At 36.3% G+C, this 26,799-nt stretch overlaps 1 protein-coding gene across 1 annotated transcript in view; it reads right to left on the bottom strand.

Annotated features, from left to right (window-relative positions):
- LOC110115138 (ABC transporter F family member 3) overlaps positions 1–20,636 on the bottom strand; it is a 54,757-nt gene extending 34,121 nt beyond the window's left edge. The window contains exons 1-5 of the mRNA XM_020848273.2: positions 20,296–20,636; positions 5,706–5,921; positions 5,307–5,496; positions 1,826–2,034; positions 1,487–1,642 (exon numbers count right to left, since the gene is read on the bottom strand). Of these exons, the coding sequence (XP_020703932.1) occupies positions 1,487–1,642; positions 1,826–2,034; positions 5,307–5,496; positions 5,706–5,921; positions 20,296–20,505 (981 nt within the window). The 5' untranslated portion in view covers positions 20,506–20,636. The remainder of the gene's footprint in view (positions 1–1,486; positions 1,643–1,825; positions 2,035–5,306; positions 5,497–5,705; positions 5,922–20,295) is intronic.
- Between the last annotated feature and the right edge of the window lie 6,163 nt (positions 20,637–26,799).

Raw genomic sequence — 26,799 nt, 5'->3', positions numbered from 1 at the left:
TTAGGCCGGACTACAATCTGACTCAGGCGTGCAATCAGGCCGAGAGGCGGGCAGCATGTGTGTGGGCAAGCAGGACAAGGACCGCACGGAGGATGGGACACGGGATCGGATCATGATTGCAAGTTTGGAGACCGAGCATGGGCGAGATGGAGACAAGATCTAGACTGTCCTTGTGTTAGTTTCTCTCCTCTTTTTTTTTTCTTTCGACTTTTTTGTAAAGCTGCAGGGCCGTTTCATGAAACGAGGCATCTTCTCTGTTATTTGTTATATATATATATATATATATTTTGCTTGCAAACTATATAAGATAACACACACCACTAGCTCTCAAACCCCACACCCTCCATTTTTACTCGATACCCAAGCACTCCCTTTATATTGGTAATATTTTTTATCTTTAAATTTTCTCTCTAATTAATAAACCACATAACTGACAATTCTCACTCTACTCGCACTACAGCGCACAACCTATATCTCCCTCTAAACCACAGAAACCAAAGCCTCCTTTTTTTTCTTAACCCACCACCCCTTCCCTCCCTCCCTCATCTTTCTACCCTCTTTCTCTTAGAAACCCTAATACACATGATGTTGCTAATCTCATTGAGAAGAATTCCTGGTAATTGCCTGCTTATGCTTCCATTTGCGTCTAAGTGCTTTTATCAGTATTAGCCAAAAAAATAACTAATACCATCAACATACTACGACCGGGTAAAACACCAAAACCAGCCCTAAATCTGAGCTGTAATGGCCATTACCGACCATATGCAAATAAAAAAAAGTTAAAAAATCAAATAAATTTATATTATTATATGTAAGAGGATGATTAGCATGTAATTCAGGATCTTATTATAAGAGAGATGTTAAATATTATTAGCATATAGGTCCCTCGAGTTATAATAATTAACTAGAAGGCCCCCTATTGTTAACTTTGCCAATAAATGTTAATAACCATCAATTTCAATGAAAAGATATTGACTCATCATGTACAAGACATAAGCACAGCTATTCTCAAGAGCAATGGTTTGAGTCTAAGAGATTCTTAAGGGGTAATGAAGTCCAAAACTTCACTATGTGAGCATGTGGGACCCATGCAACCGTATTAAAATCACAAGAAGCAACTCAAATGTCTGTTTAAGACTATAAAGTTCTATCTCCATATAATTAAAAATTATCTATAAATAGGCCTTCTTCTACTTGCAAGTATTAACATTAATAAATGACAAGTTGAGTCAAGCAAGCATTCTAAATAACAATGATTCACGTAGACGAAGGAGAGGTTCAAAGATCATAACCCACCAAATTCTTAATTTACATAATCTTCAGTATTGCATCAAAAACATCATGGTGTACAAGTCCAGAACTACCATAAATTGTGTATATGTAGAAGAAATAGCAAACACAAACAATAATTCATTCTTTGCAAAATAACCTTGAATAAATTAGTGAGTGAACATAAGCGAGACTTAATGGTCTAAAGAGCACTGACCGCTAGAATTGAAGCTGCACGAGATTCTGCTGAATAAGCATCAATGTATTCAAGTCTTTTATATATCTGCTCAAGTCTTTTTCCAATGGCATCCTTATCATTCCCTATGAGCTTCGCATCTTTTGTCCCCATCTCTGCTTCATATTCAAAATCCCTCTTCACGATGAACAGAAATGGTTAATATCTTTATGTTAGGAAAAGCAACAAATCAATTTTCAATGAAAACTGATGAGAATTGATTGTACTAGTACATAAGATAAATGAATAAAAAATGAATCAGGAAACAAAGTAATATATACAACAGACTGAGAAATAAAATGGTGAAAACATAGCAAATACCTGTTGGGCAAGTAGACTAGCTTCTTCTTCCAACAGCTGAATCCTCTCAATATCAGAATTAAGAACGCACTGCAATGCTGAGGTATCATCACCAACAACTTCTTGTTCTACATGTAGAATTTGACAGTTCCTTGGGATACCCTCGATTGCATGCAAGGCCATATGCCTCAGGAAGGAAGTTTTACCAGTACCATTTCTTCCAACAAGACCTGAGTAAAAACATCAAATGAAAAACTAATGTGCGGATCTTCATACAGGTAATATCATGTCAGTTTATACAAAAGATATAATGCAGGGAATGTAAAATATATCTGATGAATCCTCAGCGTTTCCAGTCCTCACAATTTCAGAAATTACCTTCTACCTGTCCCCTAAATATTGACACAATTATAGATAACATGTTTTTCTAAAACACTGAAATGCATATCTGGTACAAACGATTCAGGAGTTCTATGTTATTTTGAAATGAATAGCGTAAACCACATGCAATAATCTTCTCCGTAATTTTCATCATCTATTTTTTAAATTTCAGATTTAATTAGCTTTTCTTCATGTAACACCATTATCCAAATTGAGAGTTCAGCTGATGTAAAACATTACATGCGAAGATGAGTTGCTTAAGGAAGTTTGCACGCTTAATTGTTAGAACACAATAATGATAAGCTTTATATTGGTTTTGAGCGACAAAAGAAAACACAATGAGCGGTAAGACAAGTTTAGGCTAAATTACATGCATAGGAGTTAAGATAGTAAAATAGCCAATTTAATCTAACAATGCATACATAGATGGTTTCAACAATAAATCTCAATGCTAACAATAAGATTAGTCTCCACAAGAAAATCCCTCAATCATCTTTTCCAATTTCTAGGCGTTAGCGGAGAAGTATTAACAATATTTTCATAACTCCACAATAACCACAACCGAGGGGTAAACTAGGAAAATAAGAGACTAAGAGGGAGAGTCTACCCAGAGAAAGAAGTTCTACGCAGCTCTGGTGCTAGTCTGCAGGTTTGAGAGGACGTAGACAACAACTGGCGGCTTCTTGGGTGGCTGGACAGCAACAAATCCTTGTTGGAGTCTTTGGACAGCAAACAAGCGGCCTGGGGCAGATTCCGAACAGCAGCTTTTGGTCCTCATGGATGCTGGACAGCAGTTTTCTTGACTCCCAAATTCTGGACAGCAAATTACACCAACTTGGAATGCTGGACAGCAACTGGATAGCCAGGGACAGCTGCTTGGAAGGCTAGGAACCCTTTGGACGGATCACAGGACTTGCCCAGAAGCTTGCGCAATAGCTTGGTGAAAGAAAAAAATCTCAGATTTCCAAGGAAGGGGGCAGGTGACTTGGGTGAGGGATGAAAAGGATTGATAAATGGGGGGAAAGGAAAAATAATAAACCTGAAATTAATTTCAGGTTTCAAAGAGGGTGGAAGGAATCAATTTGAAATTGATTTCAAATTTCAAATAGATCTTAGGGGAATTAATGAGAATTGAATGGGAGCCCATCATGATAGGGCCGGCGGCATTGAGAGAGAGGGAGGGATTTGGGGAGAGGTTTTGTAACTTCCAAATAAATTTATGTCATTTAGGAAAGAGAATGACAACTCAAATCCAATTTGAAATTCAAATAAACTTGGAGTTATGCACTTTCCTAATTTAGATTTGTAAATAAGGAAAGTTTTTGAAATTTGAATTTCAAATTTCAAATTGAGGCAAGTGAATAATAAATCCAATTTGATTTATTTTGAAATTAAATTCATGATTGATACTTTCCTAATTTGGGATTCCCTATATGGAAAGAATTTGAAATTCGAATTTGAATTTCAAAAGAATTCAAATTTTTCCTCTCACGCTTGAGCTAAATTAGGAAGTCATTATGGTGATTGAGTTCAACATAATGAGGGGGAAATTATGAGGGGGGCCGGTGGCAAAAAAGGGGGAGGAGGAGATGGCGTCGGGTGAGGGGAAAGGGAAGGCTTGAGCTGTCGGTGGGAGCTTGAGGTGGTGGAGCTAAGGAGGACTTGGGGAGGAGGGGATGGCCGGTGGTGGATGGAGAGGAGGAGAAAAGAGATGAACAAAAAATACAAATAAGATAAAAGTAAACTAACGAACCCAAAGAGATCGTAAGAACCGCGAACCTTGGACTCTTCCAAAGATTGACGGGTATTGCAAATCACCCTCCTCGGGCTTCTCCTCTCATGAACTCACTAAGAGATCAACAAGAACAAACTCTTTTTCATTCAATAATTCATCAACTTACATGAAGTGGGGAAGGCTTTAAATAGCCAACGGAATAAAGAAAATACAAAGACACAAAGGCAAACACATGACAAGGCCCTTAAGCAAGGGCATAAACGGAAAGAAATACAATAGACTCATAAAACATAAAACAAAATACATTAAATACAATAATAATCAAAAGTAGATCGTGACCGTAGACCATTGATCATTGATCTTCTGATGTCCTCATCATTCTCCCCACACTTACAGAGGATTTAGAGGTGATTCTGGAACCCTTAGAGTTGATGGGGGTTCGTCGGAAAGAAGAGGGAGCAAAAGAAGTGTTGATCAAGTGGAAGAATCTTCGATTGTAGGCTCGAGCTCGAGCTCGAAGTTCGATAAGCTTGGCTCGCGAGCTCGTTAACGAGTCGAGTTCGAGCCGGCTCATGAGCCGGCTAGGCTCACTTACACCCCTACGTGGGAGCCATACGAAAGGGTGAATCAGCAGTTTCCTAGTTTTCACCTTGAGGACAAGGTAATTCTTTGGGAGGACGGTATTGATATGGCGGTTCCACTGGAACCGTCTATTGAGGTGGTTCCTTCTGAACCAGCTCAGCCGGCCCCTCCTGGGCCGGCAATTGTTTACAAAAGGAGGCAAAACCGCCTCCTTCCTTGCCTAAATCAGATTGCCGCCTATGGGTGGGGTCCATAGGATTTGATTTTATTTGAAAATTATTTTTAGGAAAGAGTTTAGGAGGTGGAAAAGTCTTTAAATAGGAGAGGTATGAGGAAGGGAGGGGCATGCTTAGATTGGAGTTTCTCTTGGAGTCTTTTGAGATTTGAGGGCTCTAAATCTTGCGTCTAGAGATTGGGAGAGAACGATCCTCCTCTCGAATAGAGGATCACTTGTATGATTGTATCTTTCTTTATGTGTGTTTTGCTTTGCTTCCTTAGTGCAATCTACTGTTTTGTGGCTGTTTTCGCACATATTTTGATTATTTTCTCGATGTTTTCATCCAATTAGTGATAGGTTTGCTTGCAAACTCAAGTATTCCCTTAGGGTTACTTGCAAACTCAAGTATTTCCTATCATATCTACCATTCGCTTGACTAACAGAACATGACACAGAGAGATACAACTTCGGACTAAATAAATGAATATAAAATATATCCGGGTACTAGCAATACTGGCTATTTACTAACTTGTAAAGAGCATACATGGAGTAGGAATTACGGTTAAACCTAAAGAGTGGCAACTTACCATAGTGTCTTCCAAATGAAAGGGTCACCGAACAATCTTTAATGAGATCACGACCACCAACAGAAACAGTGAAGTTCTCCATATGAATATCCTTGATAGCTGCCCCACTTTCACTATCATGATTAACACATACAACAGGCATACCTTCTTTAATAGCTTCCATCTCTGCCAAATGCATTTGATATTGGGCCTGAACCACAAGAAATTGGTCTACAATGCATTAAGTTTGATGAGAATCAATAAGCGGGTTGCGGTTGCAGAAAAAAATTACTAGCCCCCAGTTTGCTTAAAGGATGTTTTACTGAATTGTAAAGAGACTGATTATTTGGCTTAATGGGAATAGGAAATCAAGACTCCAAATAATGAGATATAGTAGGATAGGAATTTAAGTACACACACCTCTCTTTGTCTCTCCTCTTTCCTCTTTCTTCTTTCTATCTTTGCACGATCACGCTCAGAAAGTATAGGTCCTTCAAGAGCCTCTGTTTCTTTTTTGGGAGTTACATCTTCATCCATTCCTTCGTACATTCGCACAGGTGTAGCAAGGCTTCGCACAGCCAGCTTAGGTTTTGCCAATCCATGTTTGCCAAACTTCTCTGACAGCTTATTGCAGACCTACATGTTCCCAAATACGGGACAACGAAATATAAAACAATATGCACGCAGCATAAGGAAATGAGCAAAATCATTCATCCTCCACTAAACTGAAAGTGCTAGCTGGCGTAAACAACAAATTTAGATGATTCATATTATCAGAAAAATGGGAAACCACGCCATTTTAAGCCGAGAAAAACTCAATTTAGAACAAGTTTCTAGATGCATAACATGGAAGTAAAATAACACACCAAAAGCAGGATAAATATATACTTTACAAGACTATTCTATAAAATATAATTCTCGTTTAAAATTGAAACATAATCTGGCATCAAGAAGCCAATAAAAGATGAATACTTCACAGCGCCAGTAAAAGGCAAGGCACACCAATTAAGCCATATTTAACTCAATATACACAAATTGTTCAACTGTAGCAGGCAAACCAATGCAGCCAGACTCCACGACAAAAAATCATGTAATGAAGCTAACTCCATTATCATTGATCATTACAAAAAGCGTACAGAGGGGAAATCACGCAGGAAAAGATGATCAGCTACGCCAAAACCAATGTGATATGGATAAAAATTCTAAGTTTTTATTTTCTAAAAAATATTGTAGTTGATTTATATCATTTGATTAGGAATTTCGTATTCAATGCCATTAAATTTGTTAGCAATTCATTAGCAATTTATTATCAATTTATTGATTGTTTGTTAGTTCATTAACAATTTATTAGTGCTTTATTCATCTATAAATTTGAGAATTCTAAATTATGTAAGATAGTTTACGACATCAATATAATTCTTATTTTTATGGCACAAATAAAAATCTTAATCTATTCCAAGATTTTGATCTTTGGTAAACATGAAATAGACTATCTCCCCACAGGCAAGAGGCACACTAATCTTATTACTTTTCCTAATTTTCTCTTACTTTTATTCTTTATCATTTTTCATAGAAGTCCATTAAATTGGTATTAGTGCTAAGATTTTCAGTTCATTCCATATGCAGAGTTTTTATTTTGAAAGTACATTCCATTAAGGTGTTGAACAACTTCATCACCTTCATTAATTTCTTTGTATTCTGTTAATTAGTTCTCTAATTTCCTCTTTCCATCCACCCAAAGACCTTCATTTTACCATGCAAAACTCACCCAGCTACTTCTCTTCAATGCACACGCCTCAAGACAAATTTGTGAACAGTAAAATTATTGTTTGCTTGAACAAAAGCATCAATTTTGTGCGGACACTGAATAATTGGGTGCTAGGGAAAAAATCAGAGAAAAATAAAATAAGAGAGTTCAAATCAAGGAAAAAAAGTAGAGACAAAACAAAAGAAAAAGGGAAAAAGAATGAAAAGAAAAAGGAAATCCAACTAGATTTGACAAATCAATTCTGAATATCTAAAAAAGTAATTAAAATCAGTATAAAATCTCTAAAGGAAATCCAACGATTCTGGTATAAGATCTTAATTGGAAGTTCAAAATAAAATTGTGTCGATTAGTGAAAATTGTGGCATGAACAGGTCAAGCTTTGGGAAGCTTCACTGAAATAATTCAAATCTTAACGCCTGCCTTTACTCATGTTCATACCCACTAAAATAAGATTATTTTTTTAAGTTAAATATGCTAACAACCGCATGTTACAACAAATAATTAGTTGACTTTGTGATCATGACTCTTAAACTTCATTTATAAGTAACAAAACTTGAATTATATATGCAAATACATTCTATTGTCAGCAAAGTAATTAGCATAGCACTTCATAAAAGTTGCACATCTGGTTAGGCACCTCATCTGACATACATACATAACATTTTCATTACATTTTAAAAGAATCATAATGTAATCATGACCATGGATACATCTAATAAAATATTTAAGTCCATTAGTGATGATTTTGCTAGAAATGTTGAAAAATATCAAAGCTTGTTTAATCTCTTATAGAGGATAGGAAGCACAGAAATTGTCATGATTCACATTATAATAATGTCTACATTGATATGGCCGTGTCTCCACTTTTATTGGTCCGTAAAATTCTAACACTATGTTGGATTGGTTAGTTGATTTAAATAATATTTTCATAAACTATTAAATGACTAATGAAAGGTGTATTAGATTTTCTTATGATAAATTGATAGGTTCTCCTCAAATCTTTTGATCAAAGGTTCAAAATGATAACAATCATATTACTACACGAGATGGGATGAAAAACAGCCTTAAACAAAAATATTTTTCATCAAAACATTATATGCAATATGTTAAACACCTTCTAAACCACAAGAAAAAACTCTTAATGCGATGAAATACTTCAAAATATATAGATAATTATTCAAAACATGCTACTTTGTTGAAAAAATAATAAATTACAAATTACTGCATCCATATTCATTTATGATCGCAAAGAAATATTATGGAGGAACAAAATCTTTATTATCATGAGATACCTCTAATACTCCATTCCTTGATGACCTTATAATATCACAAAAGTCAAGCCTGGTGTTATTTAAGAAACAAAAACCTATGAAATCTCAAACCATCCTCCTAACGTTGGAGAATTTTTGTATCCTCGAACGGATTGCATATTTTATAATCGGGCACGGCATAAGAATACGATATATTACCCCGGAGGCCTCTACTAGTCCATTCCTTGATGACCTTATAATATCACAAAAGTCCATCCTGGTGTTATTTAAGAAACAAAAACCTATGAAATCTCAAACCATCCTCCTAACGTTGATGATGTGAAACATATACATGGAAACAAGAACTGCTTGGGGATTTTAATATAAAAGTTTTAAAACTTTGCTAGTTATAGAATTAATGCTTACTCAAGTTAGGCTTTCAGAACTATCAAGTAGAAATTATGCAAGGCATGCGGTTACAACTAGAATAACATGGTACTCTCAAATGAACAACATGAAATAAATAAGACAATGTTATGGTTAAGAAACAAGAATCCACGGTGAACAAATAGATCTCTTCACCTTGGGTCCCTCACTCACTCTCTTGTTGGTGGCACTTTTAATGGAGGAAGATTGAGAGCAACCGAGCGATGCCACTAGGAGACAAATGGCGCCCAAAGTGTAGTCCATTGGAGAGGTAGCCGGTGGCGGGTAGTCCACGGGATGACTAGCGAGCATCCAACGTCCGGGAAGAATAGGCTCCTCGATGGAAGGTACTAGCGTGAACAAGATGCGATTTAAGTAATCCTCCACGGAAGAATCCACGTCAAGGTCTACGTCGAAGAAAGGGGATTCAAGGATGTTGGTTCGTCCTTGATCATCAAGTAAGAAACCATGGTCGACTTCCGGATCAGCCATACATGATGGTGGTGGTGGTTGGGAGAATCTCTCTTGAGCTTGGTGAGGAGGAGGTGAGGAGATAATGGGAGAAGACTTAGGAGGGTGAGGGGTCGGCTATGGGTGGAGTTATTTTGGTTGAAACAAGTGATTTGGGGGACAAAAAGAAGAGAGGGAAAATCTGAAGTTTTAATTTCAGATTTTCCTTAATGGAAGAAGCTAATTTGAAATTCAAATTAACCCAATTAAGGGATTAATGGGGCCGGCGATTATTAGGGGATCAGGGAGGGATTAAGGTTGCTTAGGTGGCAAAGTGAGGAGAGAGAGGGGAGAGGGAGGGGAGAGGGGTTTAGAAGTAAGAAAACTGAAATTAATTTCAGCTCAAGTGAAATTGGAGGGAGATTATTTGAAATCAATTTTGAATTTCAAATAAGGGGGAGGGGCATTGAATGAGCATTCAATGGGAAACCCCATTAAGGGGCCGGCGGCATCAAGGAGGAGGAGATTGGGGATGAAGGGAGGGGGGTTTCCAAATGTGAAATGATGACTAGGAAAGAAAATTATTAAATCCAATTTGTTTTAATTTAAAATTGGATTCAACATAAAGAACTTTCGTAATTTGGATTTCCCAATTTGGAAAGAATTTGAAATTCGAAATTTGAATTTCGAAATGATGGCTAGAGGAAGGGAGGGGAGGTGGGCGGAAAGAAGAAGGTTGGTGGCAAGGTGGCCGGCCGGTGGTAGGATTAAGCCGGCGGCTTGGGCTCCTAGGGACGGCGGCAAGGAGGTGGGGGTCGGGTTTTCCAAGCCAATGGGTGTGGTTGTCTTCTCTTGAGGTGAAGGGGGGAAGAGATTGGTGGAGAAGAAAAGGAAATCGAGAATCACAAACCTCACACTTCCCACTATAACTCACAAAGAAATCTAAGAGCTTTCTTCTCAAGAACTCACAAAGAGATCTAGAGGAGTTTTGGAACTCACAAAGAGATCACCAAGATAACTTTTCATTCATCAATAATCAATCCTCTTACATAAGAAAATGACCATATATATAGTCCTCAAAATGACAAAGAAAACAAAAGACTAAAATGCCCCTTGGGCTACAATAACGGCCAACTACCCATAAGGGCAAAAGCGAAAAAACTGAAAAATAAAATAAACTACTACATAAAATGACTCAAAATATAAACTCATGCTCGTGGTCGTCGATCTCCGGCGTCTCCCATGATACATGTGTCGAAATTTCTGACGATGTCCTCATCAGTTGACTTCAAGAAAAATAAAGATTATCAAATTAAGAATTATAGTTTTAATGCACTTTACCTATCCTAAGACTGCACCTATTTTTGAACTTGAGACCAGACATTAGTATGAGTTTGACATTGAATATGACAAATCACCAGTTCTTCACCAAATTATTATTCTAACTCAAGAATTTCTTCTTCTTTTTTTTCAGTTACAAACCAAAAATCTTTAAAGAGCATTTTGAACTACAATGACAATCAGTCTTATGTACTGTAATGAAAAGGTGGAAACAATTGTTTTTTAAGAAAGCAAGTTACTTAAGCAATAATAATTTTGCACATTAATTAATGACGATCAAAAAAGCTATCTAGAAACTTGAAATTTACATTTGCCTGAAAATGAGTTTATGCTAATTCTATCATTAAGAAAAATAGTTGGTCTCATTTTGAAATTATTCCAAGTCTATTAATTAAACAACTTTTGGGCTTCATCCATCTCTTATAAATGCGTTATATTGTTACATTCTTACTTGATCATAGACGTGAATTACAATATGATTATTGTAATGAATTGCCAAACAAAATGAAAGTTTGAAAGTTTTCATGATTGTTCACTGTACTACTGAGGTTTGTAATAAAGCATATTACATATTTGCATGCATCTATACTGCTCTACTTGTGCTCTACTTGCTCTCACGTCATATACTCATATTACACAATTGACTCTAAGCCTTCCTGTATTAGTAGAAAGTCGGGCGGCCCACATGCATATGAGTTTGTTTTGCGCATTGACAGGATTACTAATTCTACTTTCTACATTAAGGATATAGTAACTACTTTGCCTAACCGACGCACATTTGAATCTCATGTGTTTTGTATTAATGTTTGCATAGGAGGATTTTCTCTACAAATATTAATTCTTACACAATAACTTTCAAACAAGCTTCTTGATGTTCCCTTCGAGATTATATCACCCTCTACTTCATTAAAAGTATCATTCACCATTCAAAGATCCATGCTTAAATGGCATGATATTTATTTTGGGTGTATTATCATTACCACTCTCCAAAGTTGATTATTTTGTAGTCGAGAGAATTAATGAGGACATAATTTCTGTTTTTTTTTTAATTTTATCATACATATTTGAGTAATTTATGTCCTTTATATTTCATTATTTTAGTAGGATTATTCTAGTTAATGTCATAAAAATTGTTAATGATTGATTGGCAAATTATTAATAATTTGTTAGATTGAAGATATTTAGCGATTTGTTAGTGTATAAGTAGATTTTAGTAATTTAACTATTTGTTAGCAGTTTGGAAACAATTTATTAGTAGTTTGTAATTTCTTTCATATATAAATACAGATTATGAGTCATCGTTTGTAAAGACTCTTTTTGTAATACCTAAGTATAGTAAAGTTAAGCTCTTAAACAATGACTCTCCTTTTGGCGTAGTAGTTCAAGTTTTATCAAGAAATTCATAGTTAATCTTACCATGATGGGGCACACTTGAGATTGATTACCTACATAAAATTTACGCCAATGAGGCAAAATCATAATGCCTATCAGGAAAAATTGAAAAATATCTTAATAATTAAAAGTTCATGCTATAACAAATGATATCAAAGCAATATATAAGTATGAAGACGAGAACTAATTGTCATGAAGGACAAGTCCAACATCATGGGAGTCAACTCTTGAATGTCTTTAAAACAAAATGTTATGTAATGAGAGCCACAACTAAACTTGTTTGGGCTACCACTAGAATTATGTATAATTGGTGGATGATTATGGGATATGAGTTAGGTCATTGATGAGGATGTCAACTGATTAAATGGTGGAGCGGAGATTATGATATCCCTTAAATATAGTAAATGTGAACTCTTAAACATCCATGCATATTTTTATTTAGGATTGGAGTTTCGTGTATGACTTCAAAGTTAAGCTTTCTTATGGTGGGTACTCCTAGGATGTGTGATCTCTTGGAAAACTATACCAATGGAACAAAATAGTGAAATCTATTAAACCAAAAATGACAATATTATAATTGATGAGGACATCAACAGGAGATGTTGGCACATTCATCAGAGGAGACATCGAAGATCAGCGGCTACGATCTGGAGATTAGTTTTCTTATATGTTTTATGTACTAGTTTATTTTATATTGCTATTTTTTCCATTTTACCCCTAGGGGTGGTCATGTGGTGTTGTAACCCGAAGGGCATTTTAGTCTTTGTTTCTTTTCTTTTCATGAGGCCTATTTATAGGCTAATTCTCTTGTATTTTGGGTTAATGAATGATTATTATGAAAATATTATGCATCCATGTGTTTGGAGAGAGCGCTTGAGAGTTCTAGGAGAGAACTCTGGTAAAGTCCCTTGGCGAAGGGCAACGGATCACCCACCAACCTTGGAAGAGTCTGGGTTCGTAGCTTTTCTTCCTATCTTTCTTCCCTGCCTCTCCTCTCCCCTATTTTAGCTGCCTCTCTCTTCTTCTCCCACTCAAGCCGCCAGCCCTCCCTCACAAACCCACCCCACCACCGGCCATAAGGACCACCCCAACCCCACCTCCCAATCTCACGGCTAAACCCCATCACACCCTCCTTCCCACTCGGCTTTCCCTCCTCCCCTCCCAAACCTCCAACTCCCACCAAACCTTAACCTAGCTACCGGCCTATCCCTCTTCCCTTGGCTTTACTTCTTTCCAAACTTGGGTTAAGGAGATTGAGAGGGAAACCATTCAAATTCTGAATACAATTTTCATATTTGAAATTTTTCCTATTTGGCATGATCTATATTTGAAAGCTTTAACTCTCCAAGTCAAATTTCAAATTTGAATTAAGGAGAGAGCTGAGTCATCCATCCCTCCTATCTTAATTAATTCAATTTAGGAAAACCTCATTAAAACTTCCCCCAAAAGCCCTCCCTCTCCTTGAAGCCGCCGGTCCCCGCTCCCTCCCTCTATCTCCATCCATTCAAACCCCTTTCCTATTTGAGCCTATGGATTTGGCTTCGAATTCAAATTCAAAATTCAAATCAAATGAATTTAAATTTGTTTCCTAATTAGGGATACCTAGTTTAGGATTGGATTGGATTGGATTGGATTTAATTTGCCCTCCTTAAAAGAGAACTTCCCAAAGAGGCAAGCACTAAAGACCTCTCTCAATCCCCTCCCTTCCTCTTGGAACAGCAGGCCGCCATGCTCCCTCCACCATTTAATTTTCTTTCCAAACTAGTGCTCCAATCAAAGGAATTAATTCCCTAACTTCCCCTCTCCACTCTCTACCTGCCCCCACCTAAAACCTAGCCTCCAAAACATGTTCTCCTGCCGTCTAGAAGTTTTGCAAGGACTGACACAGAGATTTTAGATGTCCAACTGCTTGGAGGAGTCCCCATTCGCTGCCTGATGATTTCTGGACATGGAAGTGTGATGTCCAAAGGTTCATGCAGCCATCCACTGCTTTCCAAGCTTGCGGGAAGATTGAATCGCAGCAAGGGGATCTGTCCAAGATCAAAATTGCTGATGTCTTGAAGTTTTGCACCTCTTCCAGGCTGTTTCTTGGTGCGATAAGGCTCTAGGTGGATGTCCACCTCTTTCCCAACATTCAAACAACTTTGTCGGAGTGCGTATCTCTCTTATCTTTGGGTAAACTCGACATCCAAATCTCTATCTTCATAGTTGCATCCTTGATTGTGGTTTTATTATATTCATGAAGATATTGTTAATTCTTCTCCGCTAAAACCTAGTAACTGGAAGAGTTGAGTGAGGGATCCGTCATAGTAATAATCTCATTGTTAGTCTCGGGATTTCTTGTTGAAACTTTCCATGTATGCAATGTTAGATTAATTGATGTTTTACGGTCTTAACTCCTATGCATGTGATTTAGCCTAAGCTTGTTTCACCGCTCGTTGTGTTTTATTCTGTCGTTCAAAATTAATATCAAGATATAATTATTGTGGCTTCTAAAATTAAGCGTGCAAGCTTCTTTAATCAATTCATTCTTGCATTTATATTCTACATCATCATGGTATCAGAGCATGTTAGCTCATTGGCATGTGTTGGAACTTAGCTCACGTGTAGTCCTAGCAATCATTAAGCTTAATTCATGCATGGCATTTTATTATTAACTTTTATTGCACGTTGTTATTTGTTGTCCTGTCATTTTAAGCACCCATAACTAACTTTTTGAAGTGTGTTTTCCTTTGTCTTTATGCTGTTCTTGCACCCTAGGACCACACATCCCTTACCCACCCGCCAATTTCACGTGAGCCGAAGTCTAGCTAGATATCCCGTTATGAGCTTGCAGTCTAGAAATTCCTGCACCATATAGCAAGTCATAATTGTGTTTTCTCCTCATTAGAGTGTTGTCCCATACACCCAATCATCATTACGTTTCGCTTAGCGCTTCCTAATGGACCCGATAGGACTTCAAAAGAAGTTAGATGACCTAGTTAATCTAAAGGGCACTATAACTAAAACCATGAAGGAGAAACATGTTGACTCTCCCCACTTTAGGTATGTGCCGCATTCGATCAATCATATTAGTCGAAAGATTACCCACTCTCCTTATCAACCTAGTCCTGAGTCCAAGCCGCAACAACCTCACTTAGAGTCACATAACCGTATGCCCACCTTTGATGGTTCCTCGGACCCTTACTAATTTAAAGAATGGGTTAGATAATTAGAAGACTATTTTGAATCACGTGATATTCCTGAGTCCCACCAAGTTAGCATTGCTAAGTCTCCCCTGAATGGTCGTACTCTTCAATTTTGGATGAGATTGGAAGATCATAAGGAGTCTCGTGGTGGATACCTTACTTCTGATTGGAAAGACATGAGACGAGAACTTAAATTAAAATATCTCCCCTCTACTCATGACCAACCATCTGATTTTAATATTAAGTCACACTCTATTCATCAAACTTATGGGAACTGCATTCTCAAGAACCCTACACGTGAAAGTCAGTCATACTAACCTTTTACACTCCAATCTGATATTGTGATTTCTAGTCCTCACCAAGCGGCAGTTACTCATTTCCCTACCTCTGTGGTTACTACTAAACATATCTGACATACCACTCCCACTCACATGTATAATCAGGGAGTGGCCCCAACACCTAGTGACCTTCATCTGGAACACCACCCTGCAATTTTTGCTGGGACAAACCGTGGACATCACTGTGGTTGAGACCACCCATCCCTTAGTAACATCAGGGTTGTTGCCCCACCTTTTAGGTCTTCGCATAGCCTTGATGGTCGACCCTCTATTGGGTCTTCTGTTGGATCATTCCCATATGACTCCCCACTTGGGCTGATTCTTAGCCATCCCAGTCAACCTTATCTGAGCATATGTCCTCTCTGCATGGTGGATCCCGATTTACCTCACCTCATGGGTGACGTTATCACCTTTCAATTCAAGGTGAATTATGAGGCTCCCCAATCTTTGGCCTACCCAGTCTTTGACCCTGCAAGTGTAATTTTAACCAAAAGATGCATTGCAAAGAAGAAGTCCCCTGAACCTGAAACTGAGTATGTCCATTTCATGGATACTAATGATATCACTGATAACGAGGACTTCTTTGATGATGAAACTGAAATGATTGAATTAGACTCGTTGCCTGACTTAAACCCTGATTTAGGAGATCTAGAACCTTTAAACCTTGATACCTTAACCCATTCGGATCCTAATCTCATCAAGAATATCCATTTGGATAAGGTTTGTCTGGACGATATTAATTTGATCTTGAAAGAAGCTTATCTGAACTTGAACACATTGAAATTAAATTCAGAAGAATCTGATTTAATTGTATCTCCTACTGAGATGACTCCGAATAATTCTGATTTAATTTCAGATAATTTTGATGGTGATGTGGATAATCTCGAGTTGAAAGTGAGTCAATTGAATTTACTATCTGAATTAAACCCCGATTTAATTGACTCTGAATCCATTGATCTTAGAGTTATAACCAAACCTGGTCCTATTGAGGATAGTAATATTTCATAAAACAATAATTTGAATCTAAAAGATTCTGAGTCTAATTTGAACAATGAGCCTCCTCTTGTTTTATTAAAGTCTATTTTAGGAGTTGCTCCTTTAGATTTACGTTTAAAAGAGTGTGTTTGTCTTGATTGGACTTATCTCATCGACTTTAATATTAGAGAGAGTATTAACATATACCTTCAAGCCACCTCTCTAATTGTTATGCCCACATCTATTCTAGACACTACCCCATCTTTTGACTCTCATACCTGTTGGTGACTCTTTGGGTTATCCCATTATGGTTGTGAGTCAAGACACATCGTCTTATCATATTCATGATTCCTCCATCATGCCCTCTATATTCTTATCCTCCATCAATGACAATGCTTACGTAGTGGATCTGCCTGCAGAGTTCAACATTCATCCTTCTATTAACATATAAGATTTAGTAACCTATGAGGGTCCAGAGTTTAACCCACCAAATTCACCTTAACCTGAGCCTTGTGCGACCCCACCCTATGAGAACCCCAGCCTACCTCCACTCTCAAATATTCACAAATTACCTATAGCGGAGAAGGTTGACAATATTCTGAGTGAAGACATTATTTCCACAAATGAAGATGGACGAGAAAGATATCTGATAAGGTGGAGAGGTAAATCAGAATCAAATGATACATGGTCAGAACGCCAAGAGCTATAGAGAATCGACCGAGATGCACGAGAGTTCTCGAGACATCCACTAGATGGAGTCGAGTTTTTTCCCACCTGGGGAGAATGATGAGGACATCAACAGGAGATAATGGCATGTTCATCAGAGGAGACAACGAAGATCAGCGGCTACGATCTGGATTTTATCTTTCTTATGTGTTTTATGTACTAGTTTATTTTATATTTTTATTTTTTCTACTTTTCCCCTAGGGGTGGTCATGTGGTGTTGTAGCCCGAAGGACATTTTAGTCTTTGTTTCTCTTTTTTTCATGAGGCCTATTTATAGGTTAGTTCTCTTGTATTTTGGGTTAATGAATGATTATTATGAAAATATTCTACATCCATGTGTTTGGAGAGAGCGCTTGAGAGTTCTAGGAGAGAACTTTGGTAAAGTCCCTTGGGGAAGGGCAATGGATCACCCATCAACGTTGGAAAAGTCCGAGTTCGTAGTTTTTCTTCCTATCTTCTTCCCTACCACTCCTCTCCCCTATTTCAACCGCCTCCCTCACGAGCCCACCCCACCACCGGCCACAAGGACCACCCCAACCCCACCTCCCAATCTCACAGCTAAACCCCATCACACCCTCCTTCCCACTCGACTTTCCCTCCTCCCATCCCAAACCGCCAACTACCACTAAACCCTAACCTAGCTGTCGGCCTACCCCTCTTCCCTTTGCTAACTTCTTTCCAAACTTGGGTTAAGGAGATTGAGAGGGAAACCATTCAAATTCTGAAGTCAAATTTCAGATTTGAAAATTTTCCTATTTTGCATTATCTATATTTGGAATTTTTTAACTCTCCAAGTCCAATTTAAAATTTGAATTAAGGGGAGAGCTGGGTCATCCATCCCTCCTAATTTAATTAATTCAATTTAGGAAACACTCATTAAAACTTCCCCCAAAAGCCCTCCCTCTCCTTGAAGCCGCCGGCCCCCCTCCCTTCATCATTCTCCATCCATTCAAACCACTTTCCTATTTGAGCCTATGGATTTGGCTTCGAATTCAAATTCAAAATTCAAATCAAATGAATTTGAATTTGTTTCCTAATTAGGAATACCCATTTTAGGAAAGTTTCCAAATCCAAATCCAAATCAAATTTTTTTTGGATTGGATTTAATTTCCCCTCCTTAAATTGGAATTCCCAAATAGGACAAGCACTAAAAACCTCTCTCAATCCCCTCTCTTCCTCTTGGAACCGCCGACCCCCATGCTCCCTCCCCCATTTAATTTTCTTTCCAAACTAGTGCTCCAATCAAAGGAATTAATTCCCTAACTTCCCCTCTTCGCTCTCTCTACCCGCCCCCACCTAAAACCTAACCTCCAAAACCAGACTCCTGCTGTCCAAAAGTTTCGCAAGGACTGTCACAGAGATTTCAGACGTCCATCTTGCTGTCCAACTGCTTGGAGGAGTCTCCATTCACTGTCTGATGATTTCTGGACATGAAAGTGTGTTGTTTGAGGTTCCTGCAGCCATTCACTGTTGTCCAAGACTCCAAGCTTGCGGGAAGATTGAATCGCAGCAAGGGGATCTGTCTAAGATCAAAACTGCTATTGTCCTGAAGTTTTGCACCTCTTCCCGATTGTTCATTGGTGCAAGAAGGCTCTTGGTGGTTGTTCACCTCTTTCCCAGCATTCAAACAACCTGCTAGAGTGCGTATCTCTCTTGTCTTTGGGTAAACTCGACATTCGAATCTCTATCTTCATAGTTGCATCCTTGATTGTTGTTTTATTATATTCATGAAAATGATGTCAATGCTTCTCCGCTAACACCTAGTAACTTGAAGAGTTGAGTGAGGGATCCGTCATAGTACTAATCTCATTGTTAGTCTAGGAATTTCTTGTTGAAACTTTCAATGTATACAATGTTAGATTAATTGATTGTTTTACGGTCTTAACTCCTATGCATGTGATTTGGCCTAAGCTTGTTTCACCGCTCTTTGTGTTTTATTTTGTCGTTCAAAATCAATATTAAGATATAATTATTGTGGCTTCTAAAATTAAGCGTGCGAGCTTATTTAATCAATTCATTCTTGCATTTATGTTCTACATCAATAATGATTGAGAATTCGAGTTGTTAAACCCTTATTCTTCATCTATTTCAGGATTTCAATCATTTATTAAGTCTGAGACTAGAAGAATTTCAATATATCTCCTCATACATGTGTGATACTTATTTTTTTATTTATCTTGAACTTTTTATACTTCATGCTTAATTGTTATCTTTCCTAATATTTTTCAAGTCATATTGTATCACAATGTCAAAAATATATTATTTAAGGAGAAACTTCAATAGATGTTATGCAAAGAAAAGTTGGTGGTCATATGAAATGCCAAAACAATCCATTATTATTGCAGAACTCTTAGGATATCTGAAACTCTTAGACAGTGTTCATGCTATAAATATTTCCCATGTTCTACTCTATATATACATATATATAATACGCAGGATTCTGGTTCCCTGTTTTCTTCAAAGTGTTCCTTCTTATCCTGCTGGTGGTGCATATATTAGAAAGAACACATTTGCATTTGCCCTTGTCAAGTCATTGGGTAGACATATATTCATCCCTTGGACAATTACCTAACCTGAGCAAATCACGCTTATTCAATTGTGTTAGCTGATGTGGTATTTATTAGGTGAGTATAGCCGTATAGGTAAGAAATATTTTGCTTCGGGGAGAATCACTAGCTTAGCCGATTAAGGATGTCATTTTGACTCTTGATGGGACCAGAGCAAGCTCCATCCTGAAAAAAAAAAAAAATTAAAAAAAGCAGGTTCCTAGGTTATCCCCATCATGTGTATGGCACCAGCTTATTCGTAAGCTCGCCCATTTCTGTTTCACTTATAACGTGGAAGTGGATCATCATTGTCTACGGTGTTTTGTTTATTTGACTAATGAAGTGACAAGTCCGGTCGTTCTACTTTACCAATAAATAAACAGCATGAACAAAAACGAAAGAAACCCTACTGAAATTTTATATACATTTGAAAGATCCTCAATTTCATGAGTATATATATCAGCTATTTCGCAGAAACAGTAAGAAATTCAGAAACAACGTTCTCAAAACCAACACAATGAGGTTCACGAAAAATGCAACTCGAATCATAACCAGTTACCTAAACATGGAGCAAGTGAACAAATAAGTGAAAGCGGGGCGATAGCGTTACCGAGCGTCCCTCAGAGGGGTCCCCTACGCATCCGGAGTCAACAAGGAGCTCGCCGATAGCCTCGTATGCTCCGTCTCCGTTGGTGCCGAAGTCAAAGTCCTCGTCGGCGAGGACGTTAATTATATAGTCGATGATGGGCTTATCGATCTCCTGGGCTCTCCAGCCCAGAACCTCGTGCACCACCGACGCGGCCACGGCCGGTGCCGTCATCTCCGCCGACAACCGTTTGCCGCAGAATAACGCAAGATGGCTCAGACCAACGCGCCGTTACGATGAGCGAGTGCGGCGACCTGGAGAGACCAGCCAGAATTGGCGTGGCTGCTAGGCTTTTATAATTAAGGTTTGTTTGGCTGCTCATAGGATTTTGTAAATTACGCAGGAGAAACGAGTGTAAAATGTAAATTAATTTAACTGCAGAGATTTTTAGAATATTAATATTTGATTTAAATTAAAATAAATATATTTTAAATTTTAGGTATATTTAGAATGTAAGTTTAATATCATAAATTTTTAATTATTGTCATCACCATTTACCAACATCTACCGCCACCGCTGCCCACAGGTGGTAGTTACCCTCCACCACTTTCATTGATCGCCGCCACCCGCCTTCAGCAGCCGCATGGCACCACTGTCATCCACCTCCGGCCACCACTGCTACTTTTAACCATTTAATATCGGCCACCATTGCAACTGTCGACCACTTACCAATACGATCGTTACTTTACACTGCATTCATGCTATTTCAAATCAAAAAATAATATAAAATAATTATTGACATTTATTTTACACTAATCTAAACACTTTATAATCCTAATTTTAATTGTAAAATCACTTCAAATTATAAAGATAAATACAATCTTATTTGGAATTGCAAGTAGGAAGTTCAAAGATTTAGGGATATGAATTAGATTTATGTGACAATTTAATTCGCCAAAGTTAATTCGAAAGTTAATAATATTTAACTTGAATAATTTTAGAGTAATTAAGACTTAATTTCATAAAATTTTGCACAAAAATGATAATTAAATTGATTGATCAATCATAACTTTTATTAAGATAGTAATCATAATTTAACAAATTATATAAGATGTAAGAATTTGGCTTGGCCGATTCAGTTGAACCAGCCCTAATGCGTAGCGGGGTGAAGCTGACGAGTCGAGCGAGCAAAACCGCGGGTCGAATGCTGGCATTAATATTAATAAAATAAGATAAATTGATATTTAAAATAAGATACTATGAGAGCTAAATAAGATATAAACTTTAACTGAAAATGTTAATTAAGAAAATTAATTATATAAATAATAAATTGAATGATAAACTTTAAAGAAATAGTAAATCTAAAATATGATAATAAATAAAATATTATTTATATAAAGAGAGAGAGACAGCTAATAGTTTTAAAATTAAATTTTAATTAGTGAATTGACTAGTTAATTAGAGAGAGTGATAATGATTTTAAGCAATAATATTTGAGATTTGAATTTGAAATTTAAAACAGCAGTTGAAAAATTAAGAGAAAATCATTAATTAAATTTTAATGACGTGGTTTTTATAAGCATTAGATCCACCAACGTTGGAATAAAGAGCAAAAGTAAAATGGCAATGCCTAGAATCTGGGTGAGTACTCATGTTTCTTTTATTACAGTATGAAATGCTATGAAATACAATAATACATGCTTATTAAGTCTTTTGTGTTAGCTAGATCATGTTTTGTCGTTATCATATCCAATGATTGATCATTTATGTATCATATTATTGTACAAAGTTAATGAATGTTATAAGAATGAAATGGCTAGATATATGTGTTTGTATGTGCATGTTTAATGATGGAACACACTCCCTTATAGTACTGACTCGGGACGTAATGTACCCGCACAGGTAAATGAGAAAAGTTATAAAAATGGAAAAGAAAAAAAAATAGATAAGAAGTACATTCATTGGTACTATTTTAGAAAGTGACTCATATGACAGTTGTATAATTTGTAAAAAAGAATAAAAATATTAATAAAAATATGATACATGTATAACATTGTTAGTTATATTTAAAATGAATTTAAATGGAATTATTTTATATTTGGAAATGAGCATGCATGTTGTTTCAAAAGCCTTGTGTTGCTGTAATTTAGAAGCATAATTTACTTGCAAAGTTATTTTATGATACTATCTTTTTATAAATAAATAAAAAATTTACAAGTATTATTTGAAAGCTTAAAATGAGTAAAAGAGAAGAGAATGCATATCATATGCAAAATGTATTGAGAGAAACGAGTTTATATCTTTTTTATTTTTAATTTTCAAAGTTTTTAGTGGCTCTTTTAGTTTATTGGTGATAATTTTAGCAAATGAAAATTTAATCGTCTAACTGACCGTCTATTTCAATCTCATTAATTCGAGCCTCCATGATGGATCGTGATATAAGCTTGATGCTTATAATCATAGGACATACTAGGACTGTAAAAATTGGGTCACGGGTTGGGTTCGGATCGAACTCGAAAATGACTCGACACTATTCGACCCGACCAAACCGTACCCATTTTTGCAAATGGGTCAACCGACCCAACCCATAAATCTGCCCGCACGCTTTGGGTTTGGCTCAGTTTACGTGCTAAGCTCGAGTAGCCGACAGCGAGCAACTGGAAAGGGTAGTGGCAGGCCAGTAGTGGCAGGCCGGTAGTGGCAGGCCGGCAGCGGCACGCGAGCTCCTCATGTCATCGCAGTTACTTCCGTTCTCAGGCACCTCGGCCCGATTTTACAAAACGGGTCCACCCAAATCAAATTACCCGTTGTCACTTCCGATCTCAGCATGTGGCAATGGTGACAGCAGCAGTGACTCTTAGACGAAGGGCAGATGTAGCCCGGGTTAGACAGACGTGATAAACAAAATGACGACTAACGATTTGACTAATATTGCGAGAAATGAAATGGACGCAACTCTGGTCAAACAGACACAACATAATCAGTTTTGGGTCAACCTAAGTTATTTTTGGGTTTCCAGTCAACATGAACCAAAAAAATTTGTGTCGGGTTCGATTCGAGTTTTCAGGTCGTATCAAATATTGACACCCCTAGCACATACTGTATTTATGCATGATAATTTTAATATAATCTCTATAAAGAATAGAATGTGTACACTACAGGAAAATGCCCTATTACTTGATCAAATCTGTCGGAATCAATTTTCCGACAAATTTCCAACGAAAACTCATACGACAGTAATTATTCGTGCGTCGAAAAATGTAAGCCAACAAAATTTTTTTGCCTAAAACATTTTCGATAGCATTTCTAGTGAAAAAAATGATGTTTATACATCGACTTTCTTTAGCGGATTTCGGTGTTTAATCATCCAGTATTTAATGTAGAAAAGTTATGCTGGAAATACTGGCAGAAAATCCGCTGCCCAATTCGTCGGATAGGTATTACCAACAAAGTTTCCTCCAAAAATTTCGGCGTAAACGTGTGCCAAAAATGCCATTCCTTTTTTTTTTTTTTTTGCATCGCATTGTCGACGGCGTTTTCGACAAAAAATTCATTAGAAAGTTGTAGCATTAAAAAAATAAAAATAAAAAATAAACTTCCGGCTTTTGAAACTTATTTCTACAATACAACCTTCATACAAAAGATCCAATATTATATACATTCAAACATACACCTCTAATAAAAAAACATCACAAATATTGAACATAAGCATATAAACATTAAAAAAAAAAAAGTCATCAATAAATATCCAATAATAAACAAGTACATATGTCCAAAAAATAAATAAGTACATATGTTCAAAAATAAATAATTACAGATGTCCATAATAAAATATATAACATCTACTCTTAATTAGTCTCATCCTTTGCTAAAGTTGTGTTCTTCCCATTGAACTGCTCTCTCATTTTTTTACATTTCATCTAACAATTGAGTTTGATGTATTTGTATTTGTTGTTGCATTTGCATTTATCAATCACCTTGTGCTTTCTTAACATGTTCTGGCTTGGGTGTAAGGGAAGCTACTTATTGGCTATATAAGGACTCTTGGGTACTTTATGAGAAGCTGGAGCCTCGAGATATATGTCCCTCGTATGAATAAGCTTGTGAGCCTAAATTATAAACTCTGCAGTGCTCCATTCCACCTACCGCTTGCGATCAAGTGTAATAGTTAGAATATATAATTATGCTTATCCACAAGAAAAACCTTCACCTGCTGCAGTCTGGCTCTCTATGAGTAGTGTATAGTACTCCTCATATAAAAGTTAATAAAAATTTAAGCAATTTAGACATGACATCAAAAATATTAAACTTATATACTTACATATGCTCTCATCGCTCGCTCATCAACTCATTGCTGGTCCTCCTACCAGTTATGGGTATGAATATGCAATTTAACTGGGGTCAGTTATCTACCCAGCACCTCTTTCTATAATAGATATATATTAGTATTCATATTAAAGTAAATTATTAAAATATTTTAAAATTCCTTACCAAACATCGTTTGTGCTCAATAAGTGGAATTGAACCCCTTGTATGAAGGGAACTACCCATACCCCCAACATCAGAATCTATGTTATGTCTATTTTAGTCCATTATTCTACTATACTCTTGGCTAACCCAAGCACTGTTAGACTCGGCCCATACACTCTTACCAATCTAGAGTGGTCACTCGTCTGACTTTTTAATATTTGTAAACATGTTTCGCATACGAGTCGACCAATGCTTCTCAAAATTATTTTTGAATTTATCATTCTGTTGTGGCAACCAACAAAAAAAAATCTATATTTAAAAATATGCAATATATAATATATATGTTTATTAGCTTGTGTAAAAAGATATAATACAAAATAAATTTATATAATAACTAACCTCGAAATCTAGAAACCACATGTCTCACACTTCTTTTAAGACATTTTTCCAATAAACATAAGGACCTTCGTACTTGCTATGTATTATGTATTGTATTTTATGCGTCGATTATTTTAATAGATGAAACTTGCAAGAAATATATTATGTGTCAAAAAAAATTTTCAAATTTATTTAAATGTTTACAATATAATAAGTATACACATGTCACCGTCAGGCTCAATCAACATGTGACCCTCTGTCTCCTGCTCTACTGTAGCTGGAGTAGACGTTCTACCTGTAGCGGGTTGAGGGGATGGTAGGGGATAGTATGGCAGGACACATGGTGGATATATATAAGTAGAAGGGCTACCATAAGGAGGTGGGGTGGGTAGTAAGGGTAGAAGGGGGCACTCTGCGTGATGTTTGACAAAGGAATGAGGGGGTCTGGTGAGTATAATTGTGGGCTACTGGTTGCAGAAGTATGTAAAGGCGGGCTAGGCTTTATTAATCCTCTGTGACGCTCATCACTTGAAACCATATGTAAAAAAAATTTAAGAAACTTTAGCAAAATAAATTATAATAAAAATTAAATATAAAATAGCACAGTAATTAAATTAATAAAGTACAATACAAATAAAATAAATAAACTAATTATTATCATATTATTTAAATAAATCATATTGTTACTATAAAATATTGATTCATAATTGATTGTAAAAAATCATTTACATTATGTTGATTCACTTTCATATGATGAAACATCTACGCCACTATCAGATTTCTCGTGACTTTCCTCTATGCTTAAATATATTTTCTCTAATAGCAACTCACTCTCAGTAGTTGTAATTTGATCGTCCATATTGTTAGTAAGATCTTTTAAGTTTGACATAAACTTTGATTGATGTGCTAGTGATATTGATGTGGTTTTCTCAATAACCCACATGTGTTTGGTCTTCATAACTATGAGTCAATCTTGTTTGCTTCGTGATCTAGTCAGATAGTTAGTAAAATAAATTTGATTTGCCTGACTAATAATGATGAATGTGTCAAATTTTGAATATATACTTCACCGCTTAACTTATGTTATATCGTAAAGCATATATATATTCTTGTACCTATATTCTATATTGAATCAAACCACTCACAATTTAATAGATATATATTATTTCCATGACAAGGATATTCTAACTATAATATTTATTGTAATACCCGATAGTACTTAGAATCATCACCTTTATGGGTGTTCCCTCTTATGCATATATCATACTTTTATGTCTTCCTACCTTAACATAAAAATTTTATTTGGAATATGTATCCATTAACCAAAAAAATTGGATAACATTTCACTAATATATTTGGTCCCCAAGCTAGATCAACTAGCCCATGATATTGTAAATCACTACCTTGAGCATGCACTTAGTTAGTAGATAAAGTATATTATTAGCATATTTATTAATTAATTAAAGACTTATTAATTAAAACAAATAGTCAAAATATGTAACATATTTTTAAACCAATTAGGTAATTCTATTTCTACTATCTTTTGAACTTCTATTGATTTTAATGTATTCAAACCATTAATAAAACTCTTGCAAACATTAAGTTTTAGATCATATTTATGAGTAACAAATTTATGAGCAAGCTAAGTCATACTTACTCGAGATATGACTCAACTTCATT

This window comes from Dendrobium catenatum, unplaced genomic scaffold (genome assembly GCF_001605985.2).
Source record: "Dendrobium catenatum unplaced genomic scaffold, ASM160598v2 fragScaff_scaffold_1220, whole genome shotgun sequence".
Classification (NCBI taxonomy): Eukaryota; Viridiplantae; Streptophyta; class Magnoliopsida; order Asparagales; family Orchidaceae; genus Dendrobium; species Dendrobium catenatum.
This window is presented reverse-complemented; position numbering and strand designations above follow the sequence as displayed.